Raw genomic sequence first — 23,636 nt, forward strand, 5'->3', positions numbered from 1 at the left:
AGCACTTCCCAATAAGGAGGGTCTGTCAGGAGCCCAGTAATCAGATGCAGGGTGTAGGCTAATGAGCTAAGTGGAAACAATACATTCTTTTCTTAGAGGCCTCTGACAATGAGATTATTGTTATTCTTCAAAATGGTACTTCAGTAGGGAAGATGGGATTTGTGTTAATTAATTGCATCATTATTTTGGGATAGGGGGCCCAAGGAAGGTTTAAGGGAGATGGGAAAAGCCAGAAGAGGCCAGCTGAATTATCGCTGCAAGGCATAAACTAATTTTTCTTCTCCTTTTCCTTTTTTCCCTTTTTGTTTAGTTATGTTTTTATGAAAGCCTACAGTTCTATGACATTAAAAGGAATGGTAAACCGGACGCCGCTTTCATTGCTAGACCAGTGACTATGTAACACATGTTTGTGCACAGGCAGGCTACCAAATCACCCAGCAGAGACTCCCAATCGCTGTGAACGGGAGCCTCACGTACAGTGTCTGTGCGGGGACGAAGCGGAACCAGGTGATCAACAAGACAGTGAGGATCAAGCAGATCCAGCTGGAGCAAGACAGTGGCAAAAGCCTCCATGATGACCTGCGGGCTCAGACGCTCATTGACTTGAACAGAGCAGGTAGGCTTAGAGGTTTTCTGTCACTCTTCCTCGCAGCATCCCCGCCTCCCCTCCAGTTCCCTAAACCAACGGAGGACCCAGGCCTAGGATCCTGTCGGATGGAGATGAGAGTGTCAGTGTTGGCACTGGCACAGCGGGTCCAAGAGCCAGGATCACTGTCGGGCTTGCTCACAGCAGATCCCTAAAATGACACAGACCGAGCCATCTAGTCACGTACTCAACAGCTCGATATCTTAAGTAGAATTTAAAAGAAGTGAATCAAAGTTAAAAGTCAAAAAAGTGAGTGGAAAGAGAGAAGCAATTCAGAGGCTAGGACCCTCTTTGACAGTCCTTCAGTAACACAGGGCCTGGTTTTCCAAAGACCGCAGCTGACTTATCTGCTGGCCAGATCAGAGAGCTCCAGTCAGGCTGACTCTGCCTCTCATTTGGTAGGAGTTGGCCTTCTGGAAGTGGTCCTGGAGCCAGACATGTCCTGTGGAGAAGAGGCGGCAACAGCCGTCAGGGAGCTGCAGCTGATTCTTCAGGCCCTGGGGACCAGCCAGGCCAACATGGCAGGTAGAAGCCACTCAAGCAGTGGCCCTCCTTCTCTGCCTTCTCTCTTTCTGCTTCATGGGTCTCTTTGCACTTGGGTGTTATTCTCTGCATCAGCTACATTGAGGTGGTTTACATCCTTTTTTCAGCTTTTTGCATTGTTTTGTTTTGTTTTGTTTTGTTTTCTTAGAATTTTCCTTGGGTTCTTTTCTGAGCTCTTAGCCAAAATACACAGCAGCAGTTCAGGGGCACTGAGCTGAAGAATGTGAGATTAGTAGTCACAGGAGTAGATGCTTTTTCTCTGGCTTCGTGCATCAAAATGTTGTGAGGATCAGTGAAATGATGTTTTTGAACTGTTTCATCTTTCTCAGCAAGAAGACACTGTGTTTATCCAGGATAACTCTCAGTGAGTGCTATGTGGGTGGTACTTCTTTGTTAGGTGATGCTTTTCCTTTAGGTTTCTTTCTTTTCCTTCTTTTGTAGAATTTTCATCTATGTGTAGCTGAAACCAAATTATATAAACTAAGCCAAGGTTGTGATTTCACAAAACTTTAACTTTTGAGATAAAATCTTAAGTTCAGTAGAAATATGGTAGGAACTTAAAATAAACAAAAAAACCCCACTTCCAACTTGTACCCTTGGGACCAAACAAACTCTACATTTCAAGTATTTGCACATTGCACATAAAGATAACAAGGAGCAGTCAGGCTCAGTTTGCCATGGCTCGATCACCCGGCCGCTTCTTAGTGCAGCTTTGCTGACCCAGGAGCTCCTGGAAGCTAGTTGCTTCGGTGGTTTTCTACCTATTTTCTGTTCCCAGGGACTTCAAAAAAACCTTCCGCCTCCTGCAGAGCATTCCCTAACAGAGTGGAGGAAGGATACCGATTCTGCATGTACAATTGTTACTCTGTAGCTCACGACAGTGGTGTACTAGGGTTTTCCACAGAAACAGAAACAGTAGAATGTGCATATGTTACACATATGTTTGTATATAATGAGATTTATTATAAGGAACTGGCACATGCGATTATGGAGGCTGAAAAGTTCCAAGGTCTGTGGTCAGGAGGCTGCAGGAGAGCTCCTGAAGAGAGCAAGCTCCAGGAGAACTGATAGTATAGTCCAGTTCAGGTCCAAAGGCCTGAGAACTAGGAGAGCCAGTGGTATAAGGTCCAGTCTGAGCCCAAGTGTAAAGACAGGCGAGTGCAAATTCCCCCCAACCCTGTCCTTTGTTTTATGTAGGCCTTCAATGGACTGAATGAGGCCCACCCGCAGTGGGGAGGGCCCTCTGCTTTACTCAGTCGGTGGATTCAGATGCTCATCTCATCCAGCAACTCCGTCACAGACACACCCAGAACAATACTTAACCAAATATCTGGGCAACCCATGGCTCAGGCAAGTTGACTCATAAAATTAGCCACATGAGCCCTGGGCATTGTGGCTTAACTGGTTGGAGCATCGTCCTATACAACAAAAGGTCATGGGTTCAGTTCCTGGTCAGGGCACATACCTAGCTTATGGGTTCATTCCCTGGTCAGGGTACATACCTAGGTTGTAAGTTCACTCCCTGGTCGGGGCACAGACCTAGGTTGTGAGTTCAGTCCCTGGTCAGGGCACAGACCTAGGTTGCAGGTTCAGTCCTAGTTAGGCACATATGGGAGGAAACTGATCAATATTTCTCTAACATCCATGCTTTTCTCTCTCTCCCCCTCCTCTCTCCCTCCCTCTCTTCCTTCCTCTCTCTCTAGAATCAGTACATATATCATTGGGTGAGGATTAAAAAATTAAAAAAAAAAAAACTGTTAGCCATCATGAGTGTTCACAGTGGATACAAGTAAATACCATTGAGGATGATGAATCATTTCCCTACCAGTTTATAATGCCATTTACCAACATTTTTATGTCATGTAATATGTTTGCATGGTACAAAAGGAGTTCTGAATTTGTAATACCACATTTGTTACATAGGACATCTTACAAGCAACAAATTGTTATATCAGAGCACTGGTACAAGTTGACTCTGAAGACAGAATGTGGTGATTTGCTATCTTCTTGAAGCTAAAGACTGGAAAAGCACTACCCACATGAGCGAGCGGTGTAAAGGTTAGCTGCCTACAAGTCTGCTTTGGAGAAATGAGGCTCTGTTCTAGAGGAAGAAAACTCTCCATTTCAGATTTATGACTCATGCTGCTCTTTACCCACAGAAATAAATGAAATATGGGCAGGTTGGATGGTTATCCGTTTATGCACTAAGTGTTGATTCTCTATTGCTTTAAAAAAAAGTTTTTATTATTCCATTCTTCTTCAAAATAACTGTGCTTTCTTCCAAACCTATGGAATAATAAACAGGCCACCTGTTAGCTAAAAAATAGCCCCACCTGGGTCCTTGCCAAGAGATAAACCATAACGGCAAGAATGCATCAGTTCAGTGACAGCTGAGAGGGCTCATTAAATCGCATTTCTTGTGACACTTTGTGTTGCTTTTAAATACAAATCTACCAGCTTTGCCCGTGGCACAGCAGCAGCATGGCTGCGGCGGTTCCAGCGTGCTGTGGGGAGGGGGGGAGGGCCGCCAGGCGTCTGCAGGGGCCCAGCTTTGTGTGCTGCGCGTGTGCGTTTCCTCAGCCCCAACCCCTCTGTTCCCACCACCCGGGACAGCTGTGTCAGCACAGGACCTGCAGCCTGGGAGCTGGGGGCCGCTCCAGGGAGGACCAGTGGACCTCCAGGGTGCTTTGGGAGTGACTCTTAAATTCCTCTGGGCTGTGACTCAGTGAGCCCCAGATAGTTTTCTGATGAGCATAGATGAGCTAGGCCTGGGTTCCAAATGTCATTTCCTTCTCAGTGGACATCTGCCAGTGGTGAGACCCTCAAAGCTGTTGGATAATTGTGTACCTACGTAGACATCCTGTGTCTCAATGGTAATAATTTTCAGCTTGAACATTTAGCATGTGCTCATTGATTCACTAGGCATTTTTAAAATTAATTCATCATCTCATTCAAACTTGACGTCATTCCTGCAAGAGGTGTTACTGTGCCTGTTGTACAGACGAGGGAACCGAGGCTCAAGGAGGAGGGAACTGAAGCTCAAGGAGGTTGGACTCTTTGCCCAAAGCTCACAGGAAGTGACTGAGGTAGAATTTGAGCCCAGGTGTGTCCGACCCCAGAAGCCCTTTCCGTAAGCACTGCCACACTGCCTCCTAGTGGCAACCACGACAGTGTTGGAGCTGCCATAGACAACAGCTTTGAAAGACCGTGTAGCAGGGCCTGGGTGCTGTGGGCGCTGATGGCACCCAGGTCCCAGCCCTGGGTTGGAATCCTGTCCTACCACCTCTGACTGTAGGAACCGGGGCAACGATTGAGTTCTCTGAGCCTCACTTTGCACACTCACAGAATGAGTCCCCAAACAATTGTGTAGGGAAATGGAAAGGCAGAAAGCAGTCATCCGCGTCTTCAGGTCAAGCCGGGGCAGCTGGACAGTGTCCCTGAGACTGGGACAGAGGTTGACGGAGGCAGGGAACATTGGGAGAGCAGTCCTTTTGTGGGGGAAAATCCGGAATTCCACTTGGAATGTGTTCATCTGAAATGCCTAAAGGGTGTCTCGGTGGCTTTTTCATTAAGACTAGATTGTAGGGAATGAATGTGATAATGAGTATAAATCTTACCACAGGTCCTGACAAATAGCCTGTGCTCACTAACTTGAGTATTTTCAACAATCCTAAATAGTATTACTTTTACAGAACCACCACTCATCTGAGATGAGTACGCCTTGTGAAATATGTTTGATAAAATTTGGTCACTTTTTCTCTTTGTCAAACCTTGTCATTTAAGTTCTGGAGAGTATTCAGTGATCAGAACGAGATAGCTTAACAGACTCCTCACCAAATCCTCAGGCCCCTGCTGTTTACGGAAACAGCTTTCTGTTCTGATGTTTCCGATGTGTGAATGTGTTTTAGAAAAAATACATGTAATGGTAGCATATCACTGTGCTCAGTGGTATAGTTTCTTAGCTTTGCTGTTACAAATCGGTACTTCTCAAGGGTAGAAATTGAGCTTGGTAACACTCATGATATGTGAGATCAGGCTCTCCCTCCATGTTGCAGAATACAGGGAAGTAAGCCGGACTGGTAAAGCTTTTGTGCACTTGAGGCAATTTAACTTAATTTGTTTAAAAGGTATTTTGTCTTCACGGGCTAGAATGTCTTTTGTTAATGTTTGATACTCTATTTGAATCCAGGCTAGGGAGCTCTCTTTCAACACTGCAGGATACTAAACGATTCCTCTCAAACATTTATATAGTATGGTCTTCTCTGGGAGAGACTAAAATTCGTGCTTTTATTCCATTTTCGAATTAGAATTCTGAATTGTGAAAGATAGTTTTGTTCTTAAAAGCAAGTGAGGTCCAATTCAGGGTCCCTGAGTTCCAACAAAGTTGTATCTCAAGAATTGAGATTTGGTTGAATAGAGCTCAGCGTACTTGGAAGATTTTTGGTGGGGTTTTTTTTTTGTTTGTTTTTGTTTTTGTTTTTGTTTTTTTTTTGAGCTGAATGGGCCTTTCAAATGATTCTAGCTATAGATTAGTCCTATTTAGACAAAACTGTAGAATTTATCAGGAACCTACTGTGAGACAGTAACCAGCCTGCTTATTACTCATTGCCCAGGAGAATACCAGCATTGGCCTGTTCAACAAGGTATCAATTTATTGAACAATTACCATGTGCCAGACCCAGCTCTGAGTCCTGAATATAGCAGTGACAAAGACATTGTTCCTGCTGTATTCACAAGCTTATATTCAAGAGGGAGAAGTCACTAACAAACAAAACAAAACAATTATAGTGATATGTGCAGTAAGGAAAGAAATAGATGCCATGGTCAAGAACAAAGTTGGAAGGCAAAGGCCTCTCAGAGGAGGCAGCCTTTACTGGAGACCTGAAGCATAACTTCACGCCCAGCCAGCAAAGAGCCAGGGGGATTAGCGGTCCAGGGAAACACTGAGGCAAAGTCCCTGAACAGGAAAAAGCGTAGCAGAAGCCCGGAGTTCACACAGGTGACAGAAGGCCACTGCAGGAAATGCGTAACAAGCAGGGGATGTGGCATCATGTGAACCTGGAAAGGGAGGCAAGGGATAGATTATGGACAATGGTAACAAGTTTGGATTTTGTTCCACCTGCAGTGGGAAGCCATGGAAGGGTTTGTAAGCATGGGGATGACTTAGTCTATGTAATGTTCTAGAAAAACCACTCTGGCTGCTTGGTGGAAAGTGGATTCAGAAGGGTAAGAGGAAGCAAGGAGACCAGGTAAGAAGCTTTGGTAATGGTTCAGCCCTGGGTTGGAATCCTCTCCTATGGCCTCTGACTGTAGGAACCGGGCAAGTATTGAGTTCTTTTGTGGACAGGGCTAGTGTCAGTGACAATGCACAGCTTAAGATTCGTAGATTCAAGACAGTTTTTAAAAATAATAAAACTTATTACCAGGCTGGAATGGAAGGCAAGGGACAGGAAGAAATCAAAGGTGCCTTTAGGGAAGGCTGAGAAAATAGGTGGTGGTTCTATTTATTGACATTGCAAAGGTAAGGATAAGAATGGCTTTGTGGGTTGGGGGGCAAATCAGGATTTAGTGTTAGATATTAAAATACCTATGAGACCTCCAAGTGAAGGTGTCAGGTAGACACTGGAGGTCAGTGTGGAGCTCAGAGCAGAGGTCTGAGCTAAAGAGATAAATTTAGGAGTCAACAGCAATCAATGTTATTTAAACCATATACCCCCACAGTGAGAGTGTAAGTAAAGACTAGTCCTGAGTCTGGGTGGGAAAGAAAGCCCCAGCAAATGAAGGGGAGATAGAGCTCCCTGGGGAGGCCAGAGATCGTAAGGTCCCAGGAGCCAAGAGAGGAAGGTGTTCGAGGAAGGAAGGATTGGTTGGTATCTCATATGCCTCTGAGAGCTCCCACAAGGTGAAGGTAGAACGCGTCCCTTGTCCATTGGATTTGGTGGTGACTCTGACAAGGCATTTTCTGAGAGGTAGGGATAGAAGCCGAGCTGAAATAGGCTTAGAAGTAAATGGGAGGTGAGATCATGGGGACAATGTGTGCACCAAACAAAACTTGTTTGCGAGGATTTGCTGAATAGGAAAGTAGAGAAACAATAGCTTAATGATGGAGAGAGAACTGGGTTTAAGGCAGTAGGGTGTTGGTTTTTGGGTTTTTTTTAATGAGAAATACTGTTGTGTAGGTACATATCAGAAGTAGTGCTGAGAAAGGGGGATCAGTGGCTGACACGGGAGAAGGGAGATGGCCGAGAGAGTGATGTCTGTCGGAAGGCAAGAAGGGTGGGGACTTAAAATCTGGGCCCACTTTTCAAAGGCCTGCCATCCTGGCCTTAAAGATAAGATTAATTCATTTAAAAAAAAAAAAAAAAAAAAAAAAGCCCTGGCTAGTGTGGCTCAATGGATTGAGCGCCAGTCTGTGAACCAAAGGGTCACCTGTTCAGTTCCCAGTCAGGGCACATGCCTGGGTTGCAGGCCAGGTTCCCCAGTAGGGAGCACTCGAGAGACAACCACACATTGCTGTTTCTCTCCCTCTTTCTCCCTTCCCCTCTGCCTAACAATACATAAATTTTTTTAAAAAAATTAATTCAAAATGGGCTACAGACATGTGCTAAATTCTGTGGTATTGGTTGTGTATATTCTGATAACTCAGAGGAGCCAGCAGTGGAGGCCAGCTCCCTGATAAAGGTTTTTAGGAGGAGAAGGCAGTAACACTTCAGTGGGACCTTGAAGGATGAACAGAGGTTGAAGAAGGGACAGTAACACTAATGAAGAGGACGTGTGGGAGCAGCAGAGCAGACAGGGCCTCGTGTGGAGGCTGCTTCCCTGCCTGGAGGAGAGCCCCCTCATGGAGGGTGCAGCGGGGCAATGTGGGTCGTGCCCACCGGGTCCGGATGCGAGGGCTCTTGAACACCAGGCAGAGGACGTGCAGGGTCCAGGAGGAGCTGGCCGTGCACTCGAGCAGGCAGCGGGATTGCAGCGACGACACTGCAGCAGGCGGAGAGTCGGAGCTGCCTGGCGGGCGGCTGCACGGGGAGAGCTGCTGTGGGGCAGGTCTGGGTGCAGTCCTGTCATCCGGGGCTGAGGTTCCGGGCCCTCAGGAGAGCGTGGCGACAGTGGACATAGGGGGCAAGAGACAGGTACGAGGGATTTTGGAGGGAAGAACCGATAGGATATAGGTGTCAGTTTCGACAAAGAAAACTGAAGCAGAAGGTGACTTCAGGTATCCCAGACCAAGCGTCTGATGATGTCAGGAATAGTGGGAACTTTGTGCAATTTGAGGAAGCACAGATTGTCCAAAAGGGGCTTCCTAGGGTTTTGTAAAAGTGTTGAGATGTCCACACTAGAGACAGGGTAACTTCTGAGCTGAAAGGGGCCTTTTCCCTGACCGTCAGCCTGGGTCGAGTTGCCTTTGCAGAGTGGGGAGCTCCTCCATCTCCTGAGAGAATTGATGGGGCGGGGGGCGGGCAGGCAGTAGCAGCCATTGGTCTCGGCTTGGAGATCAAGCTCCACAGCTCAGCCCTGGGACGATGACAGAGGCCAGGTCTCCTTGCTTAGCCTGGAATTTATTTATATCATTTTATTATTTTAATGTGCATTTGCTGTGGAATCTGGGGAAATATATTTCTTTATTTAGCCTATCAGAACACTTAGGTTTGGCAGATTATTTTTCAATTTAAAAACCTGCCTAAGAAAATAAAAATCCAGCATTTTGTCTTCTTATTCTGTCTGTTTTGAATATTGTAAATGAAAATGGAGAACAGAGAATCTGAGCTTTACTGAGTGTTTCCTGCCTTCACCTCCCTATTTGTTTTGGGATTTTGCCTCCCACCAGCTCCTCCTCAAGAGCCTCCTAGTCCTCTCCGCAAACCAGCTGCTTCCTTCGGGGTTATTGCTCCTAATGCGAAGGGGCCTCCAGGGTCAGAGAAGGTTCTCCGAGGTGGGGGACAGCTCCCGCTGAGCCCCACTGCAGGCTCTGCCCTTCCCAGCAGCTCTGTCTGCTGCAGCAGACCCTTACAGCAATCAGGGAGGGTTCAGAGTCATGTTAGTGGGAGGGAGGGATTATTACAGTACAGGTTGCTGGCTCTTGCCCGTGTGCTGTGAATGCTCAAGGACTCTCTTATAAATCTTCCGGAATCGCTGCGGAAAATCCACATGCCATTGGAGAGCAGTGTAGGGTTATCCGACAGTCATTTCTGAGACCTTCCAACAGCCCAGCTCTGACGCTTTGGAGAAAGCTTGAGAATAAAACTGCTGAGTGAGCCTCCATTTGAACAGTGTTGTTTTTCTTATTTGGCACAAAAGAAATGAGATTTCCCCAGCTGGTGTGTCCAGAATTTCTCCTCTCTTCTGCGTGTGCATAAGTGCACACAAACACGCACATGCACATACTTCAGAAGCTTTAGGACCAGAACCCTCTTAAGCAGACAGAAGTACCAGCCGCGCACTGCAGGACCACCCGTGCCTTCTCTAAAGTTAGCTCGCTGTGACAAGACAGCAGGTAGAGTTAGATAGCATTTGCCTAGACTCTTGTCTTTAAAAGACCATGCGGCCTCAGAGAATTTCTAAAGAATTGTCTGTTCTCTCTCCTTCCAGAGGGCCAGTTGAGAGTAGACACCAATATATCCATGCATCACCCTGGGGAGCCTTTGGGTGTTCGAACAGAAGTGAAGAAGAGAATTTCTAAAGAATTGTCTGTTCTCCTTCCAGAGGGCCAGTTGAGAGTAGACGCCAATATATCCGTGCATCGCCCTGGGGAGCCTTTGGGTGTTCGAACAGAAGTGAAGAATCTCAATAGTGCCAGGTTCTTAGCCAAAGCGATAAGTGAGTACCAGCTGCTACTCCTTTGTGCACATCTTTGTGTCGGTTCTCTATTGCTGTGTAACAAGCCATCCCAGACCTTCTCGTATCCCAGACCAGGTGACTTGTACAGCCATATAATTTCCAGCAGTGCTGTGGATTGGGTGGTTTTCCGGCTGGTCCTGCCTCAGCTCACTCATGTGGCTGTGGAAGCTGGCAGCTCAGCTGAAACAGAGGGCCCGAGGTGACCTCCCTCACGTGCCGGGGCCTTGGTGCTGGAGGTCTACTAGGCTTCTCTGCCCCAGATCTTCCTCCATTTGCTGGCCTAGCCCAGGCCCAGGCATTGGGGGATCCCAGGATAAGAGCTCCTGACAGGCAACAATTCTAGGTCTGGAGTCACTCGGCCTGGAGAGAGGTCCCAGCCCTTCTTCGGCCGAGTTGTGTGACCTATACTGGGTCACTTGATCCCTCCGAACCCAAGTTTTCTCAAAAAGGGAGGAGTAGAGTTTCCTAAAAGACCCTTTTAAGCACCGTTATTCTATGATAGCAACAAGAAGAAAATAGAATGTGTGGTAGTCCCTCCTTGTCCTCAGGATATATTCCAAGACCCACTGTGGGTGCCTGTAACTGTGGATAGTACCAAACCCTATAAATACTATATTTTCTTCTATCTATTAATTAGGCACAGTAAGAGATTAATAATAATAACTAATAATAAAGTTTAAAACGAGTATAACAATATACCACGATGAAAGTTTTGTGGATATAGTGCCTGTCTCTCTCTCAAAATACCTTGTTGTACTGTGTTCACTCTTAACTTGTGGCCATGTGAGATGATCCAGTGCCTAGGGGTTGAGATGAAGTGAGACAAATAATTTTTAGTTGAAGATTTCAGAAGGTTTTTTAAATATTGCTTGGTTGGATGAAAGGAATCAAAAACATAATACTAAATTACTGTGTTTTCCTTAGACTATGAAATCCAGAGGCAAATCAGAGAACTTGAGAATGGCGGTGAAATCCTGAATGAAACTCGCTCCTTTGACTACAAGCTGGGGTGAGTCTGCCCCGACGAGGGCCGGGAGTGCGGCTGGCGGGGCTGCAGTTTGGGCAGGCGACTCGGGGGAAGGTGCTTGGCTTCTCTGCGCTTCAGTTTCCTCGTTAGTAAAATTAAGAAAATACTGTGTCCTACAGCAGTGGTTGCTAACCTTCTTGTCACGAGGGTTCGTGGAAGACAGTTTTTCCACAGATGGGGGGCGCGGGGAGAGTTCAGGCGGCAACACCAGCAACCGCTGCTCACCGCCTGCCTGTGGCCTGGTTCCTAAGAGGCCAGGGACGGACCAATAAGGGCCCGAAACCCGGGCGCCGGGCCCGTCCTGCAGGATTGCGATATACCCTGCAGGGCTGGTAGAAGGGTTAGGCTGACCCACACTTGTCGTAGTGCTTACTCTCAGGTCCTGTTCCTGCCCTTGCTTCCAAGTTACTTGCTTTGCAGCAAGAAGTTTTATTTTCTCAAATTCTATCCAACTAGAGCTCTACCAATTTAAGATAGACGTAGAAGACATTGAGAGCTGGTTGTAGAGGTGCCCTTTTTGTTTGGATAACACTGACTTTCATTTTTCTAACGCAGAAATTTTGAGGATTTTATGCTTTTAACAGAAGACTAAGCAAAGCTCAAAAGCCTAGACTTAGAGCTGGTTAAAAGCTCTTTGCATTGAAGAAGCTTCTTTTTTTAAAATTAGCATTCTAAACATTTTTCTTTTTTGATATTATTTCTTAATGTAGTCATAAAGTGTCTCCCAAGGTAGACTGAAGAGCTGGAATTTGCCTGCGCCCCTTATGGGTAGGGAATCCCCTCTCTGCATGTGTGCCAGCCGCTGTCGCATGCAGTCTCTGTTTAACATTTTCTTACTTAACGATCATAGGTGCACCGTGCCGATGAGAGACAAAGAAGGAAAACAAGACTACAGGTGATTACTCATCTTGTCAGCAGCATTATGTGTTGGGGGTTAGAGGCATATTTCAAATCGACTTGCAGATCAACCTAATGATCCTGGGTAGTTTTTTAAGAACCACTTTTTGTTATTATTGTTGCATGATGGAAAATCTAGACTTCCTTTCTTAGTGTACACTGAGAGAAAGAATATATCCTTAATGTGGTCACCTTGGAGTGCCATATTAGACGGGATTCAGCTGTTGGAAGACACTCGTTCACTCGCCCCTGTGCGAGAGTTGTTCCAGTTGAGCTGAGAGGGGGCAGTGAGGGTGGGGCCCGGCCTGTTCTTAGTCTCCCATTCAGCAGCACATTCAGCAAGGCCCCGCAGTCCCGCGGGAAGAAGCGAGGAGAGAGCTGTTTGTGTTCCTGGCACTGCCCTTCAGACCTCAGGTGATGCTATTTAGTTGGTAAATTAAACAGGTTGGACTTACTATGAGACCAGAAATAAAGCAAACAATAAGGGCAGACTTAAGATAAATGAACCTTTCGTTTTTTTCCCCATTGCATTTAGCAGATTGCAGAGATCGAAGTTTTGTGCATCGAAGTTGTTAAGGGTAACCCCCCTTTCCTTGGTGACGTGCAGGAAGATGTAAATGTAGCTGCTCCTGTCCTTGAGGATGTGGGAAAAAAGCAGCTCGTAAACCTTTAGAGTGAACTTCCCCTCCAGACCCCTCTCGTGCTATCTGTCCGAGTGGAGACGGTGGTCATTACTGTGGTCGTCTAGGTTCAGTCTGTTCTTCCCAAGGGCTTTCTGTCCCCCAGTGTTGCCCCCACTCTGTTCCTGCTGCTCTCTGTCGCAGCGCAGAGTAGGGTTTTGGTTTAACCAGTGGTTTCCGCTCAGTCCCTCAGGTTAATAGACAGGATTCATTGTTACTTAGAGAAGTCACACTGATTCATAGCACTGGTTCGCCATCCAGGTGACGGGTTGCTTATACTTCTACTCTGTCACCTCGGGGGCCACCGTTTGTTCTGCATTATCCTGCACCAGCATAAGCCCTTTGACAAGTAGAAGCAGAGAGAAAACAATAGATTCTGGAATAAAACAGAGGGAAGGACATCTTTGTTTCATAAGATTATATGCAATGGTGTAGCTTCACATTTTTAAAAAACTGTTTTTTAGAGCAGTGTTAGGTTTTGAGCAGAATTGAGTGGTAATTACAGAGCATTCCTATATGTTCCTTGGTATATGCCAGATACCATATACTTTCCCTTCCTCCACAGTTTCCCCTAATAACATCCTGCATTAGTGCGCAGTGTGGTATATCTGTTACAATTGATGGACTGAAATTGATACCTTATTATTAACTGAAATTCATAGTGTACATTAGGGTTTGCTCCTTATGTTGGACATTCTCTGGGTTTGACAAATGTCTAATGACATTTATCTGGTATTACAGTGACATACAGAAGAGTTCCACTGCCCTGACCATCCCCTGTCTGTGCTTCATCTCTCTCTCCCTCCTTCCCCTCTAGCTTCTACCTTTTATTTAAGCAAAATCCACTCATTTCTCCTACTTCCCAAGAAAATGTTTTCTTATTGTTTGACTTTTCACTTATTACACAAATACCGCTAAAAATAGTGGAAATTTTAAAATCGAGGAAGTCATCTTTCTCCCTAATAAGTCGTTGTCATTTGGTCATATGTCCTCATGGATATATACTGTACCCACAGTTACACATCACAGCGTGGCACGAACCGCCCTGTGCCTTTTTCACTCATCACTAGTTCACAAGCACAGAGAGCGGCAGCATTGGTGTCTCCAGCTGTAGTTTACACTTGTGCAAAGACCAGTTCCTAGGGAACAAGGGGCCGCCATTGCTATTGGAAGGTATTAGAAAATATCTGCAAGTAAATGGCCTATATACACAGAAACTTTCATATTGATGATAGTTTTGGGGTTTTTTTGTTTTTTTTAAATTAAACTAAATACTTCGGAGTCAGGCCCTGTCTCCTTCCTGCCTAGGTTTATTCCTGAACCCAACCTGCCTCCCCTGCTGCTCTACGACTCAGCGTCTCTGCCTGCGGGCACAGACCCACAGCAGGTGATCAACATTGACCAGATTCGGGAGCAGCTCCCCGAGCTCCCCAGCGCGACCCGGGAGAAGCTCATTCAGCAGTACGGGATGCTGCCAGAACAGAGCCTCACCTTACTGGTGAGTATCCATCAGGACTCGGACCAGCTCAGCGGGTGGGGTAGCGCTGTTCAGCGGGCTCCAGGTGAAGGGAGCCGGCAGCTTGCGCTGGTTGTACGGCAGGTGCTCCTGAGCAGAACAAGGGGCGCTGACCTTCGCTTACTGCTCTTAACTGTAATGCTCATCAGACCTGAAGCAGAATCTCGCATCTCATTTCTTTTGTGTAGAAACAATCGGCTGCTCACAGCAGCCATGAGGCTTCTTGAAGAGCCTTCAGACAGTAGGGGTTTCCTCTGTGTCTGTGGGACAACAGAAGATCCATGTATATAGTCTCTAGCCATGTTGAACCACGACAGAGTCTGGCAAGAAGTTAGGTTCTCAAAAGCCAGCTCGTCACTTTACCGATTGTAGAAGAAAACAGTCATTCCACACGAAGTGCTGAAAACTCACTAAAAGCATTGGTCCTGTGAGACTTGAGGGTATGTCTGAAGGGGGCATTAGAGAACCTGACACCTCTGAGACCTGCATGGGGATTCAGAGCTTCTTGGGGCTTTGCAGTTTTCTTTGTCATGGCGACATTAAAGTGAAACGGCACCAGTGAGCGTAGCGTGTGGTCCCTGTTGTCTTCTGCTTGTCTGTAGGAGGAAATGGAGCATTTTGCTGCTTCCATCTTTTAGGGACTAGGTGTAGCGGAAGAATCTGTGGAAGTCTGCATTTTTTTTTTCCATTTTAATTGACCAACAATAAGTATCTGAGGATGTTAGGATATACATATGTTTGTGAAAATTTGTACAGTTCAATAACAGCAACCCAGGCATTTCTGGTACAAAGTACTCTGTCGAATGTTTGGTGAATGAATGATTTTTCTCTTTACCATCTATAAGTCAGTTAATTTGACTTACAGTGTGGAGTCTCATGTGAAAACGCCTTTTCCACTACCAGTGCTGGTTAGGCACGGTTCTTTTTTTTTTTTTTTTTTTTTTTCATGGCTTTAGACAGAGTTGATCACTGTCTCCTACAAGCTGCCGGTCTATCTTATTCCTACCTCTGTGGCACTTTTATCATTGTATTTTAATTATTTATTGGTGTATCTCGTTCGGCGCCTTGAAGGCAAGGGCGGCTGCGTCCTCTCGCTCTGTTACGCAGCACAGATGAGCACAGCCGCAGCGCTTCCAGCCAGACCTTTGCATGAATCCGTGTGTCAGTTCCTCGTACCGCCCACCTCTTAACCTGTGTTCTTCCTGGGTCAATTTAACAAAACTTGAGTTTCAGTCTTACACATCTTCCCCACCAGCTTGATCACTTGACTTTTCAGCCCACTCCAGATAAATTCCAGAATAAAAACTAAATGCCAAATTCTGGCCCTGCACTTCCTGACCTATCTGCCAAGCTCAGCAGGGGACCTGAGGCCGGGGACCTGAGGCCGCTCGGCCTCCAGGCATCGGTTCCCGCTCCCACGTGGCGATCCACCAGGTGGACGGGCCGCCACTGGCAGTGGGGAATGAGGAACTCAGGGTACTTGGCCATTTTTTTCCCCCTAAGACTGATTTCTGAGAAGAATCCACTAAATAGAACGTTAAATGTTGTTTGTGTACACCAGCTTTCTTCATAAGAGAAGCGAAAGGGCCCTTCTGCATCTCCTCTCGTGAGTGTGGCCACTTCTCTTTGAGGCACTGCCTGGAAATCAATGCTCCCTTCTGAGCACGTCTCTGGGGCGTTGTCGCACTCGCCCCTGAGGAGCCCGTAGCACATTCTCTGAGGGCAGGCCATTGTCATATCCCTGTCTGTGTCCCTGCTCCCCTCACCTGTCCTTCACAGGGCCAGAACCCAGGAGGCCTTGAATGAACGCTTGCTGAGGGGTGGCAGATGCATGAGTTTATGTTTTCATACTTGAAGGCCCCTTCTAGAGGAACCTACTTTCTGTCTATTCACTTCAACACTCTTATTGGCATCTCTTAGGTAGCAGGTACTGAGACAAGGGCAAAGTTAAAAAGAAAAGAAAAAGAAAAAGAAAAAAAGATGTTTTCTTTGCTTTCCAAGAATTTACTTATACACACACAACACTGCAGTGAGCCAGCCCCGGAGGCGGATTGCAGCATGTAAATGTACAGTGTGGAAGGGGAGCCCAGAGGGGCAGTGAGTGCCTTCATTAGGACAAAAGAGGAAACCCTCAAGAAGGTGATTTTTGAGCCATTTTTGAAGGGACTCATTTTTTGATATCTTAAAACTATGCTTATTTTTATAGCTTGAAAATAACTTATTAGGTGGTTGGTTTTATGGGTTTGTTTTGTGTTTTTTTTAAGGGCTAATACTTGAAATCTTCGAGATGGGGAAGAAGAGAGCTCAATAGGAATGGGAAGAGAATGATTCAGACAGATTGTTTTCCTGAAATTAGGCATCCTGAGCTCTTTATGACTTTGCAATCATTGGAAGCTGAGTTCCTCCTAACGTACCCAAAATGAGATGTTCGTGTTTTTTCCTGCCTTTATCAGAAACACAGCAGATTGCTGAGAAGGGCAGATGCACAAATCTAATGAACCATCTTTCAATTTAAAGAGTGCCCAGGAGTATTCATTAAATAAATAACAGTGGTGGAGGTGTGCTTTGCAGAGCTCCAGCCCCACGCACTGGGCCTTTGCATGGCTTATTAAATGAAGCATAAAGCGCAGACCCACCCACCCGCACACACATGCCTGACCCCCAAATAATGACTTCAGAATTTAACTCTAGTCTTTAATTTGTCCTGTCATTTTAGTATGCAGTAAGCACTGAATTATTTATTGCTAGCTTATCCTTGATATTTGTGGAACTCTAATATTGTATCTTAGCATCCGCCACAATGGCTGGCACATAGGAGGCAGTCAGTGAATATGTGCTCAGTGAGTGGAGGACAGATGAGTAAATGCATGGGATACCATGACAATACCCACAGAAGTCCTGGGGGAAGCAGTGCTCCTCATAAAAGCACCCCTGTTTCTAAAGGTCAGATGCATTAACCGCCCTTGCGACAACCAGCAAATCAAGGAATGAGCCCTGCTCACTGAGCTCTGGGTGAAGAGACCTGGCTTACTGCTTCGGCCACGCCCTGCACCAGGACCAGATGCCAGTCACGTGGTCTCTCTGACTCGTTTTCTGAACTGACTTCATTAGGACATTAAATCAAACCTATGTTCTGATCCTCTCTCTCAAAGCATCCTGATGTTCCTCTCCCAACCAATACCTGTTTTAACTTTTTTTCTCCTGAGCCACTTAGAAAGTGTCATGCTCCACCTGAACTTCACCCTAGTTGGCTAACCTTGGTTCCCTATCTTTTGTCAAATTGCCTTGACTTCCGACCTGATAGGTAAGGAATAAGGAACAGAAATGTGGAGGCCGAGCTTCAGGTATTAGAAAACGGGAGAATTCTAATAGCATAGCAAGTCCTTCTCTGAGTCATTATATCCAAGAGTAATTATTAGAATGATCAAGATTATGTGCATGTGCATTTTTCTTAATAAACAATCCCAGGGCGATGTCTTCAGGGGCATCCTGCCTTACCTGACTCAGCCAACGCAAACAAATTGCAGTCATTTGCCTAAGCAGCACATAAACCAGGCCATTCACTTACAGCCTGCCCTGCGGTTTACAACGGCCCACTTCTTAATCTCTCCTCCAGCAACCCTCTCCGGGTGCGTACAGTTGTTCTACCCATTTTACAAGGGAAGAAGCATAACCTCTGGGGTTGAGTGGTTGCGTGTAAGGCGTTCAGTAACTTTCCCAAGTCCGCGGGGAGCCGCGGTCGGGCCGGGCTGACTTCAGGGCCAAGGCCGTTCTTTTCTAAGCTCCACCACCTGCCCACACCTACGTTGTGCCGCCGTGCCCAGTAGAGAGAACGTTTCATGTTCTTTGCTGTTTTGGAGAGAAGACAGAATTTTTACTTTCATTAACAGTAATGTTTTATCAATCCCACTGGTGCTTCATGAAGCACAGTCATAGCACATCAGTTCATTTAAAGCTTTTGACCACTTCTCTTGGTTTTTAAGATTCCTAACTACCTTATAAATAAACAGAAAGTGCTGTCTGCTAAATTTAGTCAAAATCAGTCAACACTAAGGAAAAGCAGAAATTATGTCCATTTTCCAAGTAGAAAACTTCAGTCAGAAAAGAAATATCAGCTCTCCTCTTGCAGCTTTGTTTCTTAAACTTCCTGCAGTAGGCGCTTGGCGCCTTCTCCCGGTGTCATTGAGAAGGGTCTCCATGTAGGGCCGGGTGTGTGTGAGGTCTGCGGGGTTTGTGGGTGTGTGGGATGATTTGGCCTGGACCCTCACATCACGTGGCTCAGCACATGGAAGGAACGGGTATGAGCTTACAGGGTGACTCGCTGTGTATGAAGCCAATAGAAGGTTTCAGTCTCCTCCGTTGTGGGAGTTCACAGAGAAGGAAAGGCATAGCATCCCAGCTTAACGTTTTTTGAGAGCCTGCTGTCCTCGCCACATGCCCTTTGCTATTGTCAAATGTAAGAGCTTTTTTCTTTTCCACGTTGCTTTTAACTCCCTTGAGTAGCCCCCCCCCCCCCGCCAGGGCAGGGGATTAAAACTGACTAAGGGATAGATACTCCTGATTCCAGGTCTCACTTCTGACACTTAGGAGCGGGGGCAGGGCTCTGCCGAGGTAGCCGGAGCCGTAGCTTCCCCAGCTGAAGGAAGAAGGGAATGATCTACTTTCCCCAAAGATAATAGATACAGAAGAGCCCTCACTGAATCTAAAAAGAAGTCAAAATACGGCCAAGCAGACTCCCAAGAAAACGCTGCCCAAGAGAACAGCACTGCTAATGCATAGGGAGCCAGGTGGGGCAGAGAGTCAGGGAAAGTCCCCGTGGCCACATCGGCGACCCGTGCCGCCACATGTTCTGTCTGTCTTTGGGTGCAGCCTCGAGACGTGTAGTCAGTAGTCTTTGAACAACTTCATTTCTCCCCAGCTGGTTATTCCCCACTTAAAGTCATAATCTTTGTTTCTGACATCATAGAAAAGGTTAAGGTGTCTCCAAGGAGCAAAGAAACAGGAAAGATATCATGAGTGTGGTTGATTGTTAAATGGATTGTTTTCCAAGAGTTTTGCTTCAAGTCTCTAGTAAGCTTGAAATGGCCTGGGTTTTTTTCTGGATGAATTGCCTATAAAATAATTTTCCTAGGTAAATACCTGTGTATCCCATAGGCAGTGCTACTTTAATAGTTTGAAAAAGCATCTGAAACACTATTGACTGGTGTTAGACTGCCCAAACCTACTGAGATGCAAAGGACTCACCCTCTAATGACTGAAGGAAAATACATTTGGTCAGCATCATCTCCCACCCTATGTCAGCTCCATGCAATTTTCGAAATTGATTTTATTCTTCATTGTATAACATGGCATCCGCTGCCTGCCCATTTTGGATGCTTTCATGTTCAGTCTATTCACTGGAAAAATAACCAGTATTTTGTTCTGGTAAAGTTGAATAAAAAGGTGCATCTTCACATCTTCAGCATAACCCCTGCAAAACCAACAGTCCGTTTCAGATGTGTCATAGGGCTTTCGGAGGTGAGGATCCGCTGGGCTCAGTGCCGTTTGACCCTGCAGGGACCTGTGCGCGGGAACAAAGTGCAGGGGGGAGCGAAGGTCCCGAGTGCCTGACGCTGGGAGCCCCCGGGTGCTCTGTCTCTAATCCATCCTAAAGCCTGGGCTCCTGCACACGGCACGCTTTCCTCCGGGGGGCAGCTGACAGAGACGTTGTTGAGTAATGCTCGCTCCCTCCGCGGGGGCCCCTTGGACGGCAGTGTGTTTAAGGACATTGAAATGTGATTACAGTCAGGATTGATTTCTTGATGACGTGTTTTTTTGTGGCCCATTTTTGCATATGTAGCCATCTAACTATTCCTGTCTGCTGTCAATTTTTACTTCCTAAAGTATATGAATTTCGATTATCCAGGGGCAAGTCTTACTATGTCCGAGCTGGCTCCCCTCAACATCTCCCTTAGGGTCACTGCATCAGAGAATGTGAACTCATTTTCACACTCAGCTCTGGGGGAGCGCGCGCCCTGCATGGGACTCGGCCTTGCACTCGGGGGCTTCCCAGCTTTGCTGGGGAAACAGCACAAGTGAAATTGTTAGGATCAGAGTTTTGCTCAGATTTTAGGGGTTCCCAGGCCCTGCTGGGAACATGACCGAGGGGTGGAAATTGTGGGGACCAAATCAGGACTACAGAACCCTCTAGCTGTGTATTTGTTGAGACAATCTAGAGGGCGCACCCTGGGTGTTGCTGGGTCGATTTCAGAGCCTCTGCAGATCCTTATGGTCTTGAAAGTGGCAGTGACGGTTCTGGCTTCTGGCTTCCGGCTTCCTCCTGACACACTCCAGGGGGAATGGCATCTTCTCCGCAGGCCTCACACCACCAGCTGACTACCTTTGGTTTTTCCCCACTGTAGGCTCCTCTGATGAGTCATTTCTTTTCCGGTTTGCTCACTGAAATGTCCACAGTCGGCTCTGTTTCCACCAAAAGCAGCGGCGGATTCATCTGCAGCACAGATCCCAGCCACGGCCCGCTGTGCATCCCAGTCCTTAGCCCAGCCACGACTTCTGTTTTCTGCCCGGGCCACCGCTCTCTCGGACCCCCTTGCCTCACTTTCATTTCCATCCCAACACTACCATTTGGTGTTATTTCCAGGGCCATTTATCACAGAGTTGGTGGGTCTGCGTTCTGTTTTTGTCACATTTTAAGAATGGCCAAATTCACAGGGATAATGAGGGAACAACAGAGCCCCCATTGATATGCACACGCTGGGCCTTCTAACAGTGTCTCCAGAAATTCTCGGTGGCTGTGCACTCTGTCACCCCGCCACACAGCAGAGAAAGATGGATGCAGTTTGTGGTTGTACTTCCACAAAATAACACATAGCATGTGCGCACCTTGCCCAGCTGGAGCCACTGTCGTTCAGTCCACAGATGGAGGGTCTCCTGTACAACCCGTGGCACCCACCACCGGCAGACTATGCCCGGTTAGGTGTAAACCCACCGTGTGACCCTCACTTGGGAGGAGTTAGAATGTAGTGAAACACAGTACGCTTAATGTCAAAACTATGAGCGATAATGGGGTTTATCTGGTAATGTCAGAGGTATTCCAGAAGTGGGCATTGTCTTGGTTTGGATGTGCTCGCTGTGACGTCCCTAAGGAGAGGGTGCAGAGGGGACGCAGCAGAAAGGCCGGGGGAGCTCTGGGCCCCGGGAGGGCAGTGCCGCCCTCTTCCTCCGTGGCCTGGGAGCAGATGTGCATCGTGCCGCAGCAGAGTTCCATGTAGTCTTGTGTGCATTGGCAAAGGCAGGAAGTGAACTTGCCATTTTCTCCTAATTTCTAAGCCAATTGCCAAGGGCCTTTGCAACATTTTTAATATGTTAAGAACATTTGAACGGCTGGCAGGTATCATATAAAATAAAGGAAATGGTGGGAAAGTGCATTCTTTTGATGAGCAAGTTGCTTCACCTCACACCTGGCACTGCTGCCCAGTCTGGGCCCCGGGAAGGCATGAAAGTTAGGAGCGTAGGCCACAGAGGTCGAAACCCCAGCTCAACTGCTTTCAGGCTCTGTGACCTCCTGCGCATTAGTGCATCAGTGTCCTCATTTGTAAAAGAAAATTCTGCCACCTGCCTCCGAGGGTCGTTTTTGGAATTAAATGAGCTAATATAGAGAAAACGCTTAGAACAGTGTGTGACACCTACTAATCGCTGTGAAAGTTTATTATTATTAATATCAACTGCAGCAGCAGCCGTGTGCAGCTTCCCCCCAGGGCTGGCTACTGGTCCCCGTGTCTCCCACGTATTCTCGTCCGAATTGCTGATCTAGGGTCGCTCTTCCGCCAGGTCGCCCGCCACGTAACCAGCTGGTCCTCGACTTGCACTCTGGGCTGCTACTTCTCTGAATCTGCCCCTGGGAAGCTGTCTCTGTCCGGTTTCATTCAGCTTCTAAATATAGCCCCACTCATGCCTGCCCTGCTGTCAGGTTCACTGGGTGTGGCAGTTGAGAAATCAGCCTTCATCCTATTCCAGCTGGATAGTCTTCCGACATTTTATCATCGCTGAAGGCAGAATGCAAAGGCAGTGGTGGGGCACACTGCCTCCAGGGCCCGATGCCAGGGCACATCGGGGCTCCTTCCCAGAGCAGGCAGTGAGGCGGGGTGACTGATGCCCCCGCCTGGCCTCACACCAGCACCGACCAGCTGACAGATCCATTAGCAGAGGAGGGTTCTGGGAGCATTTAAGAGGCTGACCTGGCATTGGCTCTGGTGTAATTGAATGCTGTGGGAAATTTTGATAAAATGTGAAAAGGATGCTTCCTGGCGTAGAGCTGTAAAGACTGTCTGGTATTATCCCAAAGACAGGATCACTGGTCTCTGCTGCTCTAGCTGTCTCTGTCTCTGCCAAAGGTACAGGGGAGATGAGCGCTACATTGAAGTCTTGCTTGATGCCTTTGAGAAGGACGCTAAGGGTCCCCTAATGCAGTGGCCTTTCTGCCTTACTCTTATTCTGGTTTTTATGTAAGGGAATTACTGGCCCACTGTCATTCTGAGAAGACCAGATGGCTGCCCTGCCACATTCACAAGAGACCGCTGAGATTTGTGCCAAGTGTATTAACATTTGCCTGTCTCAGAAAAACCAAGAAGAACTTACCTAGAATGTTTTGGGGTTTTTTTTTCCTGAAAAGCTGGCTTCTGATTTAAAGAAGCAGAGCAGGCACCCATAGGTGCCTTTTTACTGATCCGTTATCACCGGGCGGCGGCAGCTCAGCCTTCTTCGGCCCCATCTGCAGCTGCCCGGTCACGACTGCAGGTTTCCGTGTCCACTGCAGGCTGTGTGCGGAAACCATGGATTCTTCCAGGGGAGCACAGGACCAGCTCCAGGAGGCTTCATCACAGCACTGACACGAAAAGACAAACAGAAATCTGACTTGCCAAGTTATCCATCCAATAAAAAACCACCCAAGGGGAGAGGAATAGATATTCATCACGTCCCAGCAACTCAGCCAAGCCTGCGAGTTCAAGCGCAATATTTCTAGGTGAATTTAGAAAACCTTTCCTTGGCAGAGAGTTCTCCTGACAGCTCTTTTCACCAGCGGCCAGCCAGTCTGGGATAGAACAAAGGGTTTCTTCCTGTCTGATTTGGGCTGGATAGCAGTTTTCTACTTCCCCAGCGGTTTGTGCAGCATTATGGAGGTTAGAATACTTTTCCATAAGTTAAGCAGAACTCCCTCTTCATGCTCTCTGCCTCTGCCTTTATCTGTAGTCAAGCATTGGCTGTTGAGGTGGCCTCTGCCCTGGTTTAGCATGAGCAGAATAACAGCATGGGCTTGAAAAGAGATTCTAGAGATGATCACGGGATTATTCAGTTGGCTTGTCACCAGAGAATTTTTCTGTTACAAAGGGCATGTAGAATTTTTTATTTTGAAATTTCTACTTTAGCAACTGTGTGCCTGTGTATATATTACAGAATCTACAATAGCTAAAATTTCAGAACCTTTTTGTT

At 46.9% G+C, this 23,636-nt stretch overlaps 1 protein-coding gene across 2 annotated transcripts in view; it reads left to right on the forward strand.

The window, feature by feature from the left end:
• GATB (glutamyl-tRNA amidotransferase subunit B) overlaps window positions 1–23,636 on the forward strand; it is a 72,715-nt gene that overhangs the window by 27,552 nt on the left and 21,527 nt on the right. The window contains exons 4-9 of one of the 2 annotated variants that reach the window (XM_054562517.1): window positions 418–616; window positions 1,049–1,171; window positions 9,893–10,006; window positions 10,952–11,036; window positions 11,905–11,949; window positions 13,940–14,129. In XM_054562517.1, coding sequence (XP_054418492.1) covers window positions 418–616; window positions 1,049–1,171; window positions 9,893–10,006; window positions 10,952–11,036; window positions 11,905–11,949; window positions 13,940–14,129 — 756 coding nt within the window. The remainder of the gene's footprint in view (window positions 1–417; window positions 617–1,048; window positions 1,172–9,892; window positions 10,007–10,951; window positions 11,037–11,904; window positions 11,950–13,939; window positions 14,130–23,636) is intronic. The other variant, XM_054562521.1, reaches the window with a different exon arrangement.

This window comes from Pteronotus mesoamericanus, unplaced genomic scaffold (assembly GCF_021234165.1).
Source record: "Pteronotus mesoamericanus isolate MK-2021 breed Mesoamerican mustached bat unplaced genomic scaffold, CSHL_Meso_final contig_163, whole genome shotgun sequence".
NCBI lineage: Eukaryota > Metazoa > Chordata > Mammalia > Chiroptera > Mormoopidae > Pteronotus > Pteronotus mesoamericanus.